This window comes from Pongo abelii, chromosome 4 (assembly GCF_028885655.2).
Source record: "Pongo abelii isolate AG06213 chromosome 4, NHGRI_mPonAbe1-v2.0_pri, whole genome shotgun sequence".
NCBI lineage: Eukaryota > Metazoa > Chordata > Mammalia > Primates > Hominidae > Pongo > Pongo abelii.
The window spans coordinates 95,039,149-95,058,384 of record NC_071989.2 but is presented as its reverse complement, the minus strand read 5'-3'; the positions used below and the strand labels follow the sequence as shown (position 1 = coordinate 95,058,384).

The 19,236-nt window shown below is 37.1% G+C and overlaps 1 protein-coding gene across 11 annotated transcripts in view; it reads left to right on the top strand.

Moving 5' to 3' along the window:
• Positions 1–241: 241 nt before the first annotated feature.
• Positions 242–19,236, top strand: part of CCNH (cyclin H) — a 36,811-nt gene continuing 17,816 nt past the window's right edge. For 4 of the 11 annotated variants that reach the window (XR_008525040.2, XR_008525043.2, XR_008525041.2 and 1 more), the window contains exons 1-8: positions 309–591; positions 1,920–2,042; positions 3,903–3,976; positions 5,078–5,288; positions 8,258–8,421; positions 11,526–11,596; positions 13,774–13,885; positions 18,129–18,189. Coding sequence is in view for 7 of the 11 variants with exons in the window: in XM_009240879.4 (XP_009239154.1) it covers positions 475–591; positions 1,920–2,042; positions 3,903–3,976; positions 5,078–5,288; positions 8,258–8,421; positions 11,526–11,596; positions 13,774–13,885; positions 18,129–18,189 (933 nt within the window). In the remaining 4 variants the exon portion in view is untranslated. 11 annotated transcript variants of the gene reach the window in all.

The window sequence follows — 19,236 nt, the reverse complement described above, 5'->3', positions numbered from 1 at the left end:
TTTCAAGCCTTTTCACAAATGTCAACTTCAGTGAGGCCTCTATTTAAAAATGAGCACCCTACGAAGTCCTTTCCTCATTTCTGATTAGCCCCTGTGAGTTTACATCAGCCTACTCCATACCCTCAGTTTATGCCCCTTGAACACTCTTGCCGGGCGCTTCTCCTTTAAATCTTGCCTGGAAGGGGCGGAGCTATGTCCCAGGCTCACTGAGAGGAGCGCTCCCTAGGCTCCGCCCACCTACGTCTCAGAGGGCGTCCCAGCGAACCCGGGATATGGTCTCTTCCTAGTCCGCTCCGGAAATGCAACTGCGCACGGGCTGGCCACGTAATCGTGACGTCAGCGAGCCCGCAGCGGCTGGCCGGACGCCCTAGGCTTCCGCGAGATCTTCGGTGGGGGTACGGGTGCTTTACGCCACGAGGCTGATGCGTTTGGGTTCTCGTCTGCAGACTCTCTGGACCTGGTCACGATTCCACAATGTACCACAACAGTAGCCAGAAGCGGCACTGGACTTTCTCCAGTGAGGAGCAGCTGGCAAGACTGCGGGCCGACGCCAACCGCAAATTCAGATGCAAAGCCGTGGCCAACGGGAAGGTGAGGTTTTCCCAACGGTTGCCCAGTTGCCCGGTCACTAAATTCTGAGCAGCTGCGGGAGCTCTTCTGGCTCCCAGGACAGTCTGGCTCCCTCATTTCTCTGCCTCTGCGGCGCGGAGTGCGTTTATCTATCAAAATAAGCGAGCACCTTGCCAGGTTCCGTGGGTACAAAGACGAACAACGCCATCCCCGTCGTCGAATGGCAGACAAGTAACCAGTCTTTGTAACGTAGTGAAGAAGAGAGTAAGTAATGTGCTAAGGTCGTGCGTGGCAAGAGCCGTTCACTTGTCAAGAGGTGATGTTGGGGAAGGTTTTTCCCAGTAGCCAATGCGGAGAAAATGGGAAAGGACGTTCCAGGCAGTCAGAACTACCGTGCAGAGTGGGAGGGAGGTCACAAGTTACAGGGCTGGTGCGTGGACGTGTTTGTGGTCGTATGTGGCCGAAGTTGAGTACCTGTGCAGGAATGGCTGGGGAGGGTAGGAAGGGAACTTGTAAGTGGAAGTGAGGCGTTTAACATTTCCACTGAAAGGATGAGGAACCTTTGAAATATTTAAAATGGGAAGCTAACCTTATCAGATTTCCGTTCTGGAAACAGCGCTCTAGCAACCTCGTGGTGAATGGGTTGGATTGGGGAGGGAGACCAGAGACCAAGTACAAACCAAGTGACTGAAGATGGTTTGGACTATGGCCCGCTAGCCAAGTCCTTTCTGTTACAGCTCTCGGACTGGTTTAATCTTTCCTACAAGCTCCACTCCAGCAAGTGTTCAGTGCCTCCAAATTACCGATACTGAGTTACTTTACTTTCTACCTTTAATTCACATCTATTTCATATCACTGATTTTAGCACCTGAATTAGTTTCCTAAGGGTTGCCTTAAAAAAAATAACCACCAACTGGGTAGCTTAAAATAACAGAAATTTATTGAAACATTTGCCGTTTTTTTACAACTTGTGACGTAATGACTGACCGAGAAACGGATGTTGGAAGCTTTCCAATCATATTAAAAAAAGTCTGTCTACTTTTTAATTTATAATGATATCACAACTGTGAGCATGTGCACACAGCCTGTCATGATTGTTTATACTTTAATGAAGCAAAGGTCTAGCTGACATTCCGAAAAGTCGTGAAATGATGGTACAGTTTTAGTTTATTAAATATTTTCCTACAGCTATTTTGTGTAATGATTAGCGAATCTATAAAGAAAACGAGGCGTGATATATACCCTTCGTTGGATATATAAACTAAATTTAATCTGGATAGAGAAAAATGTTTTACAATTGTTTAATTCATTGAATTCATTGAACTTGTGTTGTAATTGTTGATCTAAAGGTTCTTCCGAATGATCCAGTCTTTCTTGAGCCTCATGAAGAAATGACACTCTGCAAATACTATGAGAAAAGGTTATTGGAATTCTGTTCGGTGTTTAAGCCAGCAATGCCAAGGTCTGTTGTGGTAAGTTACAGTAGTGATGAAATATAATGTCCTTTAGTTGGCTTGTGAAGTTTGACCTCTTCTAAATTCCCTGTCCACTCAAGTCTTAAAAATTCACCTTAGTTACAATTAATTAGTTTTTGGCACATTTTATATTTTTCAATACAGGCCTTAAATCATGAGTTGCTGTATCATATCTTCAAAAGTATTTCAAGTCTCACTTTGTGGTCAGAAAAAAATTTGAGGTCAGGTAATGTCATAAAGAAAGAAAAAAAATAAATTACTTTCCTCTAAGTTCTCAACTAGTGAGCCATAGTACTGGGACTAGCACATAGACTACTGCTTTTCCAACTCTGTGACACCCAATAAATGTTTGAAATAATGCATTCATTCATCATTGGTAAACATATGCCCCAGCTGAAACTGATACCATAAGATTTTTTTAAGCCTTGATTAGTAGAAGCTGGAGTTTTATCTTTGGTTAAAAAGATTGTCTTATTGTTTCAGATGTATGGTTCTGAGGACCTATTTGTTTTTTGCTGGGGTGGGCAACCGTGAGGAGAAACAGGTAGCTGAGATTAAAAAGCAGAAAGATAAAAAAGCTAGAGTGGGAGGGTGTTCAAAATGTTTTTACATTATTATCTCACAGGTTTGTTGTGAAGACCAAATATAAAAGTATATCTTAAGTAAAAGTCTGTTAAGTTTTAAAGTTATACAGTGTGACTAGCTTACGACCCAGTAGAGAATAATTTTCTAGGAAATTATCTCCATTTTTATAGTTGAAAAAAAATTGAAGTATGTTGAAAATATTAAGTCCATAGAATTTATAATTTTTTTTTCATCTGAGATATCAAAGATTCAGAGAGAGTTTTAGGTATACTCGATTAGTTTATATCTTCAGATTTGGCTTATTCTTACAAAAGAACTGTAAAATGAGGTAGTAAATTTAAGTGATCTTATCAAATGAAGAAAAAATCCTTTAATGAACTTCTTTATGGAATTTATTTTTAAATAACATGTTTATCATTGGTGAATAATTTTTTGTTTTACATAATGACAAAACTAAACTTTTAAAATACTTAAAAGGAAATATTCTTTTTTCTATCATAAAATAGATAAGTGGTTATTTCATTGGTTCCAGCCAAATGATATAATGGTTAAAAGTACAGGCAGGTCTTACTTGAATTCATTCCTGTTCCTTATTAGCTGTGTGACCTAGATAAGTCAGTTAACCTCATTGATACTCAGTTTCCTTCTCTGTAGAGATAGTAATACTTCACCAAGCTGTTGTAAGGATTAAAACACGATGATAGTTTTGTGCTTAGCACAGAGTCTGGCACATGGTATACATTCAGTAAATGGTAGTGCTGCTTCTGCCATTCAGTTGGCAGCAGTGATCACAAATCATGGAATGGATACGTGGTTATATCACAAATATGGAGTGGCTTTAGAGAGAAGGCTTATTGCCTTGCCCATGTTTTTTTGTCAGTAAGTATTTTTATAAGATTGGTTAATCTGTGAACGTTTGTATTTTTCTTCCTGAATTTATCTAATTCAGGACATTTTTGATACTCTGAATTCTAAAACACACACACATACATACACACACACACACACGTATTTTTAAATCGAGTGACCATAGGAAGGATTAGCCAGAGTAGGCTGGGGATAGACAAGCAAAGGAGGGAAAGAATCTTTTGGCTATGGCATTTCTGTAGTAATTCATCACAATTTATTTTGATTAAAGAAGAATTAATGAGTATTAGTATTTTTCTGGGTAATCTCTACAAAGAAACCTTTCCATAAATAAGTTCTGTTTCACAAAATTAAACATTTAAAATTTATGAATAGATCCTGATGATATATTTTTTTAACCCTTAGGGTACGGCTTGTATGTATTTCAAACGTTTTTACCTTAATAACTCAGTAATGGAATATCACCCCAGGATAATAATGTGAGTATGTCTGTCTAATATATTGTTTTCATTTAAGAAGACCTTTATACTCTTTTGAGTATTTTTTGGGAGGAGAGAATTGTGAGAGAGAGAGAGAGAGAACTGACTTCCTAATACAGGGTAATTTAGACTTGAATTCTTTTTTTTTTTTTTTTTTTTAATTCAGAACTTGAGATCTCTCTTTACCTGTACTTCAGTAATTCTGGTGGCATCTGAACTTCAACTTGTCCAGATTCAAATTTTGTTTTTCTCAAATTAGCTACTTCTCTAACGTCTCTTCCTATTAGACACCTTTGTTCTTCCAGTTGTTCAGACTGAGAATCATTTGTAGGGGCCCCTCCCACGTCCAGTCAGCTTACGGATCCTATAGCTTCATACTCATTTCAGTTGAACAAAGGTCTGTTGTTGCTGCTCTCTGCTGAGCGCTGTGTCTGTCATTAAAGATGAAATTAGTATGAAACTCATCAAAGAGTTTGCTCTCAATGACATTGTACCTGTTTTCTCTTTTTGATTCCCATTTCCGCCAGTCAAGATTAGGCCCTTGATCTCACTGCCAACTGTTTTTTACAGTAGCTTTCTGTTTTCTCATACTGAACAACATGAAGTGGCCAGGTGAATTTCACACGTTTGTCCCTTAAATAATAGTCCCTTATTCAGATGCCCTTAGAGACTTCTGCCGATGGCCTTCCACAATGTTTCTTTAACCTACTTTTCTTCCCATACTTAACGTGGTACATATGTGGGTACTGCTTTATTTTTAACTCTTCCATCTACATTATACAAAGTACTCTTACTCCTCAGTTAATTTGTTTTTCCAGATATTTAGGTTGTACTGCATAACACTGTCATTGAGTCAGTGATGTTTGAATGCCATGGCAATATTGGTTTGACCTAATTTTATAGTTGTCTTATGTCTCCTAATGAAGTGTGAACAGGAACTGTCTTTTAAAAAACAATTCTTGCAATGTCTAGCAGTCACTTTTGAATATTAGGCAATTATAGAATATACTTTTAGAAATAAATTATTTAGATATAAAAGTATATGCATGTTCTTCCACCCCACCCACCCCCTGCCTCCTGCCTCCTTATTTTTTCCTCTAGGCTCACTTGTGCATTTTTGGCCTGCAAAGTAGATGAATTCAATGTATCTAGTCCTCAGTTTGTTGGAAACCTTCGGGAGAGTCCTCTTGGACAGGAGAAGGCACTTGAACAGATACTGGAATATGAACTACTTCTTATACAGCAACTTAATTTCCACCTTATTGTCCACAATCCTTACAGACCATTTGAGGGCTTCCTCATCGACTTAAAGGTAAACTTGATGTAAAATAAACTAATACTACATTCTCCTTTCCTATTCTTTAACAAAAAGAATCCAAAATTTTAAAACTCATAATCATCCTCGTTGTTATAGCATGGATACAACTTGTGGGTCTGGCCTGGTCATCTAGGGCAGTTGTTTTCAAACTTCAGTGGGCATCATCAGTCATCTGGAGAAATTGTTAACTGAGATTGTTGGGTGGGACTTAACGTTTTTCTGATTTAAGTGATCTGCAATCTGATTTAAGTGATCTTCATTACGTCCAGGGATGTAATGAAGACCATTGAGAGTTTAGAACGGTGCTTATTATAAAGGCTTAAGATAACTCTTCCAACTTTGAATTATATTGTCATGGATCTGGGCCTGATTTAAACCATAAAAAATTCTTAAACTAGAAGATTGCTAAGTGACTTATGTTTTTAGAGGTTTGTGAACTTGAGTCACTATGTAGGCATCAATAATATACGTAAACAAACATTGAGAAAAGCAACTTTTAAGTTGTTTTGTTTGGCTCTAAAAGAGAAGTTGGATAGTCTGAATCGAATCAAACAAATCAGGAACTGGTTCATTCATATTAGATCAGTGGCTCAATTTGGGTACCTTCTATGTGCCAAACTTTGTACTTGAGGATGTAACCAGAAATAGGACAGGCACAGTCTCAACTTTTGTGAACCTTACAATCTAAAGGTTTTAGACAATCATATATCCAGTGTGCTCAATGATACAGAGGGGAAAATATATTTTAGAGGGAGATAACAGATTAAGGAGTAAGGAAAGCATTCTGAGAACGTATCATTTAAAATAAAATTCAAAGTAGGAATAGGAGAGAGAAGAACATTCCAATCAGAGACTTACCTGGTAAAAAGTTCAAATTCAAGAAACCATTCCGTGCTAAAGAGCCTGAACAGAGCCTAGCAATGCAGGGGGAAGAGATCACAGACAGCTGCTGCCAGAGTGGAAGGCAGAGTCTAGACTGTGGAGACAATGTTACAGATTCTGAATAGAGCAAAGAGAAGCTAGTGAAAAGTTTAAATTTAGAGAGTGGCATGATTAGATTTGCAGCTTTAAAAGATCATGTTGGCAACCTGCTGGATCAGGTATTTATTGCGCATCTGTATGTGTCAGGCATAACGTGGAGAATGGATTAGAATAGATTAAGTCAATAACAGGGTACCGTTAAAGGAGTCCAAGCAAAAGATAGTGCTGGGCTTCGCTCGTATGAAGGTTTTGGATACAGAAAGAGCTTCCTGGGCTTCAGAGATACAAGATGAGTATCCCTTATCTAAAAAATTTGGGACTAAAAGTACTTGGGATTTCACTTTTTTTTTTTGATTTTGCAATATTTGCATTGTGCTTACTGGTTGAGCATCCCAAATCCAAAATCTGAAATGCTCCAATGAGAATTTCCTGAGTGTCATGTCAGTGCTCAGAAAGTTTCAGATTTTGGAGCATTTCGGATTTTGAATTTTTTGGATTTGTGATGCTCAGCCTGTAGTTAGGTAGAATCAATAGAACATGAGGATTGATTGCCTATAGAGATGAGGACAGAGGAAGAACCCCCAGGTTTCTGACTGGGTGAGAGTTTTTTTGTGGTTGTGTTTTGTTTTATGGAAGAGACTGGCGCGCATTTAAATACTGAGGCAAAGAGCTAGTAGTGAGAAAAAGATGAAATACAAAATAGTCTCTGTGGAGTAAGATGGAAGGGGTTGGCATAAGATTTGGAAGCAAGGTATAAGAACTGGCCTTAGAGGGAATAATAGCTCTTTCTCTTAACAGTGGAAAAGGGGAAATTATGGGTTAGGATACTGTTATGCCTCAGGATTTGGTGTTGACAGGAAATAGCGCCTTTCTTTGGTAAGAGAGAGTTTTCTGAGAGTGATGGAGTTTCTGAGAATTATCAAAGACATTAAGACAGATGGAAAATATTTATGCAGTCACTGAAAAATAGGAGAGTAAATTGTCTGTGGAAATACTATGGTTGCTTGGCAGTGTTTAAGAGCCTTGCTGAGGTCAGTGAACATGAGTTTATAGTAACATTACCAGACTTCTGCTTGTATGGTTTTCTCTGGCAGCCCTCAGAAATCTTGGTATAGTTGCAAAGCGAAAGTTTGTTGGATTCAACCACTGTTCAATTTCTGGTTTTGCCAGAAATTTGTTGGCAGCATATTGGGGCAGGGAATTCAGGAGAGAAATAAGGACCAGAGGACACTGGTGAGTGGGAGCAAGTAGAGGGATAAGTGAGCAAAGGTTCAGGGGAGGGAGAACAGCTGTGAAATAAATGAGTAAATATATTAGAAAGGGAGGCATTGTGGTCAGAGTAGTGGGTCTGAATTTTCTCATATCACAGGTGAGGCATTTTTGCACAATTGACTCTGAATATTTTGTTTCAGAGTGTAGAAAAGCTTTCTTACTGCTTTAGGTGTTGAATATGGATATCTGAGGACTTAGGATTTATGGTTTATTTTATAGGGTATGAAGAACTGTCAGGAAATAGGAGGTCTTCCACATCTCTTGGGCATACTCTAAAACTTTTTCTGTGGGAATTTGAAGTCTAGTGTGTTCTAATCAAATCGAGATTAATTTTTATTTACTTCTTCCTGAAAGCAAATTTTAAGTAGAAGGAATTTCATATAAAAATAAGGTGTATTCCTAAATGTGGCCTTACATTTGAATCACCTGGGTTGCCTGAGAGAAGCATTTACCTGGGAATATGTATTTCTTGGCCCTACTTTAGACTCAATGGAATCTCTAAGAGCTTCCCTTCCCTCCCCTTCCTACTCAGGTGGAAAAGGACCAAGAGAAGGGATTAATGTAAATTGAGGACAGTGTCAAGTACTGTGCTAGGAACTTTAGATATGTTATAGCACATATTTCTTAATAGGAGTTGTGTAATTTTTAAACTGTCGTTATACTCCATTTAAACCCTCAGAAATGGTAACATTTGCAAACTTTCTTTCTAGACCCGCTATCCCGTATTGGAGAATCCAGAGATTTTGAGGAAAACAGCTGATGACTTTCTTAATAGAATTGCATTGACGGATGCTTACCTTTTGTACACACCTTCCCAAATTGCCCTGACTGCCATTTTATCTAGTGCCTCCAGGGCTGGAATTACTATGGAAAGGTATTAATTAGTTTTTTAACTTAGGTCAAATTCAGTCACTGGGTTTATTTATTCATAGAATCATTTCTGACTGTACTCTTTAATATTCCTTGTGGCTGGGATGGTTGGTGAAAAGAAGAAATGAAATTGCCTTTTGAGGAAATCTTTAAACATCATGAAAAATATTGTTGAACTAAGAGGATACATTTAGGATTAAAGTAGAAGTAAACCAGGTGATCCTTGAAAGACTGATACAGCTATCAGTATATGACAAATTTAGAAGTTCCTGTGAACTGGTGAGCAACTTGAGTGCAGCAAATGTCTGCCTTGTTTTATCTTTATTCCCCTTCTGTAGAGCGTGTATGACACATGGAAGTTAAATATTGTTAACTAACTGAAGCACAAGCTAGCAGCCAATTAGACATTTTTAGTTTCTATATTAAGTTTCTCAATTTATGACCTTTGAGGTTCTGCTTGATTTCATTCCTAGAAATAGCTGAGGAAGAAAGATGATAAAACTTCCTAAAGTTAATTAAAACTATTTTACATGATTATAATCCCTTATCCATAATTTCAGAATCCATTTCTTAAGGTGGCAGCAAATAGAGCAGATTGTATTTAGTTTTTATTTCACTTAATAGGAATATTTGTGTTCCCTTGCAGAAATCTTAATATTCCTGATTACAGACATCACTTGGGTATTTCACATTTCATAATATATACACCAGATAACTTTTCTAAGACATGAATACTTATTAATAAGAATTTCGCAACACATCTGCATCTAGGATAAGGGATTGTAGGTTTATATTTTATTTATGATATGCCTCTTCTCTGCCAACGCAGCTTACCAACTGTATATAAATGTATACATTTAATCCCAAAGTGATTTATATCTCCACTTATTTACTAAGCAAACATTTATTAGATACCTTCTATGTACTACTATGCACTGTACTACACTTTAGGAATATGAATAAGATAAATCTCTGCATTAGGAAAGATGGTCATGTAAATTATTGATGTATATGGAGTTAAGATGCGGACTTCCATTAATTTTGCGGGGGTTGGTTGGTTATTTTTTTTTGAGACAGCATCTCACTCTTACCCGGGCTGGAATGCAGTGGCACAGTCATAGCACATTGCAGCCTCAACCTCCCAGCCTCAAGCGATCCTCCTACTTCAGCTTGCTGAGTAGCTGGGACCACAGGCACACACCACCACACCTTGGCTAATCTTTTTGTTTTTTTGTAGAGTTGGGGTTTCCCTATGTTGCCTAGGCTCATCTCAGTCACTCCTAGACTCAAGTAATCTCCTGCCTAGGCCTCCCAAAGTGCTGGGGTGACAGGTGCACACCACCATACCTGGCCTGCGGACTTCTTTCTGTAAGGGAACAAAAGTCCTCTTTTCCACAATTCAAATAACCAAAAGTTTGATTAATCTTGAAACATTGTATATAGTGCATCTATAAATTCTTCAATGATGAGATTTTAATTATATAGAGCGGGATGACGCATCCTAAGGTCCAAATGAGTTTATTTCATCTTAGAAGTTAATTCATTATAATTCCAGGAAGGCAAAATTGAAATTGCCATACCTTTGGCTCCTTGCAAATTTAATAGGCTTTCGTAACATTCCCAGAGACTAGACATTGGGCCTTTTTTTTTTTTTTCCTTTAGGGAAATGCTTTCCAAACATTTTTAACTTACAGCTGATTTACAGGCAAATTTTTGGGATATGTGGAAATGAACTTTACATTTATTGCTGATTTCAAAAGGGAAAGCCCCTCTGCTGTTGTCATAGTCTGGATAATGCCTCAGATTATTAATCATAGGATTATTACCGTTATTTCTGGGTTTTCTTCTCTTTCTTGCAGATTTAGAGCTTTATTTTTCATCTGCTACTTTAGGTATTCTTATTTGCCTGTGGATTTTATTAAAACACCACAATATTAAAGTTCAAATTCAAAATTTAGGTTAAGAGTTGCTAACTTCACAGAGATAATGAGTCTAGTCAGCCAACTCTTAGCACCAAACCTATGACCCTTATGCTTAAGAAATCAAAAGGAAATGAGAGTAAAAATAAAGGAAGATGACAAAAATGGGAGGAATTGTAGGTAGGAAAGGGAAAGGAAAAAACTAGTTATTTTGAATTACTGGTAACCGGAAATGGATTAGTTGTCAGGAGATTTCCTGATTTTCAGATCCAAAATTTATTCCCACAGTAGATGATGATGATGTAATATCAAACAGTTATCAAAGGTTTATAATAAAATTTAAATAAATCTGGATAAAGACAGCAACAAGAGTTCTTAAAGCGTTGCTTTCTATTTTTCTAACTATTACCCCCAAGAGAAAAATAAGCTTTTTGCATTTGTGTTTGAAAAACTATTTAGCACTTTGAGAATCTGTTCATTTGGGCTTTTATCAATCATAGGTGAAGTTCAAGTATGTAAAACTTCAGAGTAACTGAAATTTTAATATATAAATTATATTTTCATACTGTCAGTGGCTCTGAGAAAAACAGGTAATTTGGGTTTTATATCACATTGATAAATAAGTTTAACACCTTTGATTTGGACTTGATGCAAATAAGATGTAATAGATTTATAAAGCATTAGGTGATAGTCTTGTTTTTTTGAATGTCTGTTACTCCACAAAAGTGCAACTATAGATAAAATGGCTTTCATGTTAAGGGAATAGAGAATCCTTACTAGTGCCAGATTCCAGTTTTGCTGCTTCCTAGCTTTATTACTTTGGGCAAGTTACAAGATCATGACTTGTTCATCCCTGTAACTCAGATTCCTCATCTGTAAAATAAGGTTAGACTTATTGGGCTTCTATATGAAAAGATGTAAATGTTATAAATACTGGCTATTACTGTTGCTTTCATACTATTTTCCCTCTGAAAGGTTGTACCTGAATGTCACTAAACTTAAAGGAACAATAAACATCTTTTAATGTAAGTGGTAATAACTCCTTAAAACATAGGAGTTACAGATTATACATTCATAAATTTAAAAAATTTTTTAATTGCCTTTGATGAGCATGGAGGAAAATAATTTATGATGTCATGTTTTCTCAATGTGCTGTATGTTTTCAATAGATTTTTCTTTTCTTTACTAGTTATTTATCAGAGAGTCTGATGCTGAGAGAGAACAGAACTTGCCTGTCACAGTTACTAGATATAATGAAAAGTAAGTAAAAGAGAACACTTTACAAAATGTTCTTCCAATACAAAGCTCCTTTCCAAATAAATATCTTGGCGTTTAACTAGAAATATAACATAGATTTTTGTTTAGATTTCTTTTCATTGAATTACTGTATTATGGAAGCATGAAAGACACATTGGTCTAGAACAAATAGAAGGTACATAGAAGGAAGTAGTGTTCATATATATGGAACTTATGCAAAGAGTGAAAATAGAGTCAGATTTAGAAAGGATTTAGAGATTGACAACAGGATCCTTTTAAAGAATAAAGAAACATACTAGGCACTGAAAAAGATGTAATGGGAAATAAGGATAATGTTTAAATTTGGAACTTCTGTTTTGTAGATAAATTATTTTTTTAGGAGAAAGGTAGAAGGAGATTTGACACACTCAGAGAAGGCACTGTTAAGACAGCAGAGAAAGACTTAAAGATGCTTGCCTTGAAAATTGGAGTGATGTGGCTGCAAGCCAAAGGAAGCTGGCAGCCATCGGAAGCTGGAACAGGCAAGGAATGGATTCATCCCTGGAGCCTCCAGAGAGAGTATGGCCCTTCCAGCACCTTAATTTTGGCGCAGTGAAACATTTCAGACTTCTGGGCTCCAGAACTATGAGAGAATACACTTCTGTTGTTTTAAGCCACCACTTTTGTGATAATTTTAATAGCAACGTCGGGAAACTAATATAGCCCTGCGTAACCAAGACTTATCCAGCCCAAAAAGTCATTAGTGCTGGTGTTGAGAAACCCTGTCATTAGTGCTGGTGTTGAGAGTTGAGTAGAATCTCTACTTAACTTATTGGCTGGATTAGCCAGTATTCTCCATTCTTGACCGTGGCACACTTGGTCATGGCTGCTAAGCTACTCTTTGGGGTTAAAAGTCGATCATGTTTGTTTCCAGACCTTCTTGTGTAAATTGTTCTTGTCAATTAAATGTGTGTTGTAATTAAATATTAAACCAGTAGAATATAAGATTGAAATCTTGATCTTCGGACAGTAAATGGGTATACGTTTTATATATTTTGTGTTTTAAAATTTAAGATGCTTCAGGGCATCTATGTATCATTTCACTCTGCTCGAAGTGATCCTGAGGGCTTCCTTCTTTGAGAATGATGGCTGTGATTTATGAATTATAAACTGTAGGTCTTTAGTTATGCCACTAGGGGGTTCACTTTAAAAGCTAATTGTGATTTGACTGTAGCTGTTAGGATCATAGAATTTAGTAGGTAAAGGTCTTATTCCATAGCTTAGTTTTATTACTGATTTCTTCTCAATACCTTTATTTTGCTCCACTTATTTTAAAATGAAATAAAAACAGCGCTTCATAAAACACTCAGAAGTTTAATGCTACTAAGATATTTGTAATTTTTGGAACATAGATACTGTCCTAAGGGTGTTGAGTTACAAGTATTAATTCAGTTAAAAATACTGCTTTGTTTGCATTATGAAATAGGTCAGTAGTGTAGTCATTTGGATCACATGGCTGGCTAATAGTAATAGTAAGCCCATTGGTCTCTCATCATTCCCCTAATCTTGAAATTTGTATTCTTTGGTTTATTATAGTTGAATAACAAGATCAGCTAGAGGATGCTTTTGCAATTATAAAGTTACTGATATAGTAGTTTGCTTTTAACCTAAAGTGAACATTTTTGTATAGGGTCTGCATTTTGTTAAAGCAAAGGATTATTAACAAATTTTTACTAAGCATCCTCCCTTTATTGCATGTTGTGTAATAACAGTTTCCTTTGAAAACAGGAAGTATACTCTTGGCCCACTATCTATGGAATAGAATACTACGAAGATGGTTAGTGATAGAGAACAAAACATGTTCACTAAATCATTTAGGGATTTTTTTTTTTTAAGTTTTAAAACTGAACAAGAAGTGACCCCAGTAGGATTTGCCAAAAATTAATACTAGATTATACAGTGTGCTTTATGCTGTATATGATATGGGCTAAACAGCTGAGAGCCATAATTACTTGAACTAAACATACAGTGCTTATTGGATTTTAATGTAGAATGAAATGCAGAATGATGCAAATCCTGAGAATAACCATGTCATTTGAAGAGTGTTGTTTCCTATGACAAAATGGAAAAGTAACCAGCTCCCTTACTATGAGAAGGAGGTTTGCTTACTCAGTTTAAATTCTTTTTTTGTATCCACATAGGCATGAGAAACTTAGTAAAAAAGTATGAACCACCCAGATCTGAAGAAGTTGCTGTTCTGAAACAGAAGTTGGAGCGATGCCATTCTGCTGAGCTTGCACTTAACGTAATCACGTAAGTTAATGTGACAGTGTTAATCAATAGACATAGTTATCCAGTCCAACTGGTTCATAAATCATTTTATTGATGTTTGCTCATTTGAGGAAAGCTGACTGATCCATTAAATCAGATTTTCTTTATTGAATGGACATTTCTAATGAGATTAAGGTAATAGTTCGGCATTCACTGTGCAGTTCTGATCCTGCTGTGTTCTTTGGCTTGCAGGCCCTGTCCTGTTCTGTTACTTCTCATGGGATTTCAGTGGTCAGGGTCTTCCTAAGGAGTCCTTTTTACCTTTTCCTGTCCTTTTAATCTTTCGTCTCTTTGAAGTTGTGATATCTGATCTGAGGAACAAATATGCTGTTCCAGACTTCTGTTAGCTAGAGTAGAGAAAGTTGGCATACTTCTTTTTTTTTTTTTTTTTTTTTTGAGATGGAGTCTCGCTCTATTGCCCAGCCTGGAGAGCAGTGGCGCGATCTCAGCTCACTGCAAGCTCTGCCTCCCGGGTTCAGGTCATTCTCCTGCCTCAGCCTCCTGAGTAGCTGGGACTACAGGCGCCCTCCACCACGCCCGACTAATTTTTTGTATTTTTAGTAGAGATGGGGTTTCATCGTGTTAGCCAGGATGGTCTTGATCTTCTGACCTCATGATCCGCCCACCTCGGCCTCCCGGCATACTTCTTTCAGTGACAAACTTTATAGTGACGACAAAGCCAATAGGAAAAGAGGCCGTTTAATTTCTTCTTGTGGTTAGCCATAAGAACACCTTTAATGTCTCTTAATTGATTTGTAAGCTGAATGTGAAAATCACCATAAAGTTGGCAATTTGTGCTTTGCAAATTGAAAGATCCACTGAAACTTTCTTTTTTAGGTGTTTAAGCAGTTGGGAATTTGGACAGGTACTAGGATTAATGAAACTGCCATTTTCTATTTCCTGTGGGATGCATTTTGTTACTTAAAGTTATACCTTATTTGTTAAAATTTAATGGGAGTTATCTGTGGCATCTTATATTTAAGATGTGTTTGAGGTATTATTTCTGTAATTGGTGAATATGTGCTGCTGGATACCTATGAAAAGCCAGAACAGCATTCCAAGGCCTTTATGTCAAATACACATGACTCAAATTCCTTACCTATACAGTTGTAGTAGGGGAATATCTACGGACTTAGGAAGTGTGCAGAATATGAGGTTGTTTTATTATAGCTATAACGACAAAGCATGGTTTAGCATAGAACTTGAAATTGGTGGATTTCATTCACTCCCGGGTTTCAGTAGTAACAGGAATTTTTCAGAGTGGTTACAGAGAAGTAATGTTGGCTTTAATGAATAAAAGTATTGCAGCACTGATTATGTTCTTTTTGCATTGATTTTGAAATGGGATTAGACCAGAGGTTGGCAAACTGTGACCTACCAGGCATATCCAGCCCACTAGCTGTTTTTAGAACACAGTTTCTTGGAATGTAGCACACCTATTCGTTTATGTATCACCTATGGCTATTTTCATGATACAGCAGAAAAGTTAGGTAGTTGAAACAGAAACTGGTTATAGGGCCTGCAAGGCCTAAAATATTTACTGTCTCTTTAAAGAAAAAGTTTATCCACCCCTGGATTAGACGACTGAACTACTAATCCTACCCTTTCTAGCTAAGTAACTGAATGGACCATAATCCAAAATTCTTAACTGCCATAGCTTACATTTTCTTCCAGATTGCCATCTGCCTTGTACTAGGCCAAATTCTGAATATCTATGAGTACTTGAGGGGTGCTTCTCAAACTGTGAAGGACTTCTAAAAAAAAAATCACTAGATGTATACTTTTGTAAAATTCAATAAAAAATGAATTACTAGAAAAGACAAAAACATAAGCTCAAGTTTTATTAGATTCAGCAGTCATAAAATTATTATATCAAATTGCTATTAAAAATTTCTAGGGCCGGGCACAGTGGCTCATGCCTGTAATCTCAGCAGTTTGGGAGGCTGAGGCGGGCGGATCACCTGAGGTTGGGAGTTCGAGACCAGCCTGGCCAACATGGCGAAACCCCGTCTCTACTAAAAATACAATAATTAGCCGGACGTGGTGGTGGGTGCCTGTAATCCCAGCTACTTGTAAGACTGAGGCAGGGAGAACTGCTTGAATCCCAGAGGGGTCGCAGTGAGCCGAGATCACGCCATTGCACTCCAGCCTAGGCAACAGAGCAAGACTCTGTCTCAAAAAAAAAAAAAAAAATTTCGAAACACAATTCCTATACTTAACTCACTACAAACTGGAAACCGTTCATGGACCAGCTCTGGTACTCGCTACCATAAGTAGTGCTACTTTAGGACTAAATATTTGTTTTCCTTGATCTTCAAAATTATTTTACATTTATTTTTCATGACACAAAAACTGTTTTGTCATTGTCAGTCAATACAAGTGAAACCAAAGTTCCCTTTGATCAAAACCCAAATCTGTCATGACCTCAGAAGTTACTTAGCAGTTGTTTACCTTTGCCAGCGTTTTCTCTGCACGTATATCCATATGTGTATATTTATGAAATAAGTCGCTTTTTTTCTTCTTTGCATTTTTCATACATATTGTACAACGGGTAATTATCAATGCTTAGCTTTTGCTAGTCTGGGTGAAAAAGTATCACATTGGTATTTTAATTTGCATTTTCTTGATTATGGGACATTGAACTTTCCATATTTAACAGTCACTTATATTTCTTCTGTATTGCTTATTTATCCCCTTTGCCCAATTTTCTGGCTTTTTTGTTTGGTTGGTTTTTTTTGAGATGGAGTCTTGCTGTGTCACCCAGGCTTGAATGCAGTGGCGTGATCTCACTGCAACCTCTGCCTCCCGGGTTCAAGCAGTTCTCCTGCCTCAGCCTTCCAAGTAGCTGGGACGACAGGCGCATGCCAACACGCCCAGCTATTTTTTTTTTGTATTTTTAGTAGAGGCGGGATTTCACCGTGTTAGCCAAGGATGGTCTCAAGCTCCTGATGTCATGATCTGCCCACCTCAGCCTCCCAAAGTGCTGGGATTACAGGCATGAGCCACCACACCTGGCCACATTTTTGTGATTTGTAGTGCTTTATAGATTCTATATACAGTCATCCTTCAGTATCCATGGGGGATTGGTTTCAGGACTTTCTGCTGATAACCAAAATCCAAATGCCCTAATACAAAATGGTGTATTTGTATATAACCTATACACATCCTCCCATATACTTTAAATCATCTCTAGATTACTTATAATACCTACATACAATGTAAATGTTATGTAAATAGTTATACTGTGTTCTTGAGGGAATAATAATAAGAAAAAATTCTGTACATATTCAGTACAGATAGAATTTTTTTCCTTATTTTCAATCCGCAGTTGGTTTAAGTCCACAGATGTGGAACCCACAGGATACAGAAGGTTGATTGTACTTATGATATAGTCTATTGTTTTTCACAACTTTTTTCCAAATACTAATTTTTGCCCCAGCTCCCACACCCCGCTTTTTTGAGAAAAAGTCTTCTCCCTGTCATCCAGGTGGAGTGCAGTGGCTCGATCTTGGCTCACTGCACCCTCCGCCCTCTGGGCTCAAGTGATCTTTCCACCTGAGCCTCTCAGCAGCTGGGACTACAGGTGCTCAACCACGTTGGTTAATTTTTTTATTTTTTTTTGTAGAACGAGGTTTCGCCACATTGCTCAGGCTGGTCTCAAACTCTTGGGCTCAGGCGATCTGATGCCTTGGCCTCCTAAAGAGCTGGGATTACAATTGTGAGCCCCTGTGTCCAGCAGGTCCCAGCTTATTTTTTATTTCATGTTTTCCTAGTTACTTGAAACACTTCTTATCACACATTAAATTCGTACTTCTGCATAGTTATTACTTTGCTTATCTAGTCTGATCATTGATCTGTTTAATATCTCACTTTTATTACCGTAGCTTTTGTAGTGTGCTTTGAAGATGACTGGGACAGGGTCCTCCAACACTGTTCTTTTTTATATTCTCTCCTATTTTTTCCACACTCTTTCCTAGGTCAGTGTTAGACTTGATAGATTCCATGAAAAATTTTATTGGGGTTTTAATTAGAATTGCATTTAATTTAAAGATTGATTTTAAAAGTATCATTTTCCCTACCCCATAGCTCTTTATCTTTTTCCATTTATCCAGGCCTTGTTTTTCAGTAGATACATGATATTGCCTATAGTCTTGCTAGTTTATTTTACATTTTATAGTTTCTGTGACTGGTATTGGATTGCTTACTGATAGTTGCTTAATTATAGGAAGAAGAGGAAAGGCTATGAAGATGATGATTACGTCTCAAAGAAATCCAAACATGAGGAGGTATGTTTTACTCCAAAGATGAACTCTAAGTCATTTTTGTTATACATTCTGATGTGACTATACTGTTAAGATTTATTCTCCAAGAGTACAAGCATTATAGAGTTGTGGGTTTTTTCATTTTTTGCATACTTCCTTACGTACAGTACTGTTGTCCATTATTAAAGGAATTTTTCTCTCTTCTGTCTTTACTTAATGAAGAATCCTTCCTGTGTTCATAGAAAGCAGAAGCAATACGCATACATACTACATTTTTGCTTTATTTCTTATTCTCCAAGGATTTTTCCCTTACCCCGTTTTAAAAAAAATTTTGTATCTGTCAAGTCAGATAAGTGAATAATCAGAGGCAAAAGGTCACAGCTGTAACCTTTATTCCTCACTGGAGGAGTCTGGTGAGACCATGCCAACATTACTAACAGTGAACTATTACAAAATTTCCTGGTTTATCTTTTGTAATGTACATGGGTAAAAGGAGGAGAACATTTTCTTAAAGGGAGGTAAGAGGTAAACAAACAATACTGGTTATGCTTCAGTGTTATCCTTACCACACTTTTTTTCCTTCTTAGGAAGAATGGACTGACGACGACCTGGTAGAATCTCTCTAACCATTTGAAGTTGATTTCTCAATGCTAACTAACTAATCAAGAGAAGTAGGAAGCATATCAAACGTTTAACTTTATTTAAAAAGTATAATGTGAAAACAAAATATATTAAAACTTTTCTATTGTTTTCTTCCCCTTTCATAGTAACTTTATGTAAAATAAACCATCTTCAAAAGAGCTAGAATAGCACCTGTTTTGAATATTCTTATTCCATCATGACTAATATCAAATTAAAGCTGCAACTCATTTGCCTAATTTTTTAAGCAAAATATGATAGGCAAACCTATGCTTTTTTAAAAAAAAGGCACCACAAAAACCAAAACTTAGTAGCCAGCTTTAAAAGTGTTAAGGAATGTGTTTTGCCCTCTAGAAACCTTTATAAATGGCTTTTTGAATGCCATCCTGATATATTTAGCTATTTGTCTATTACTATTAAACTGCAGAAGAT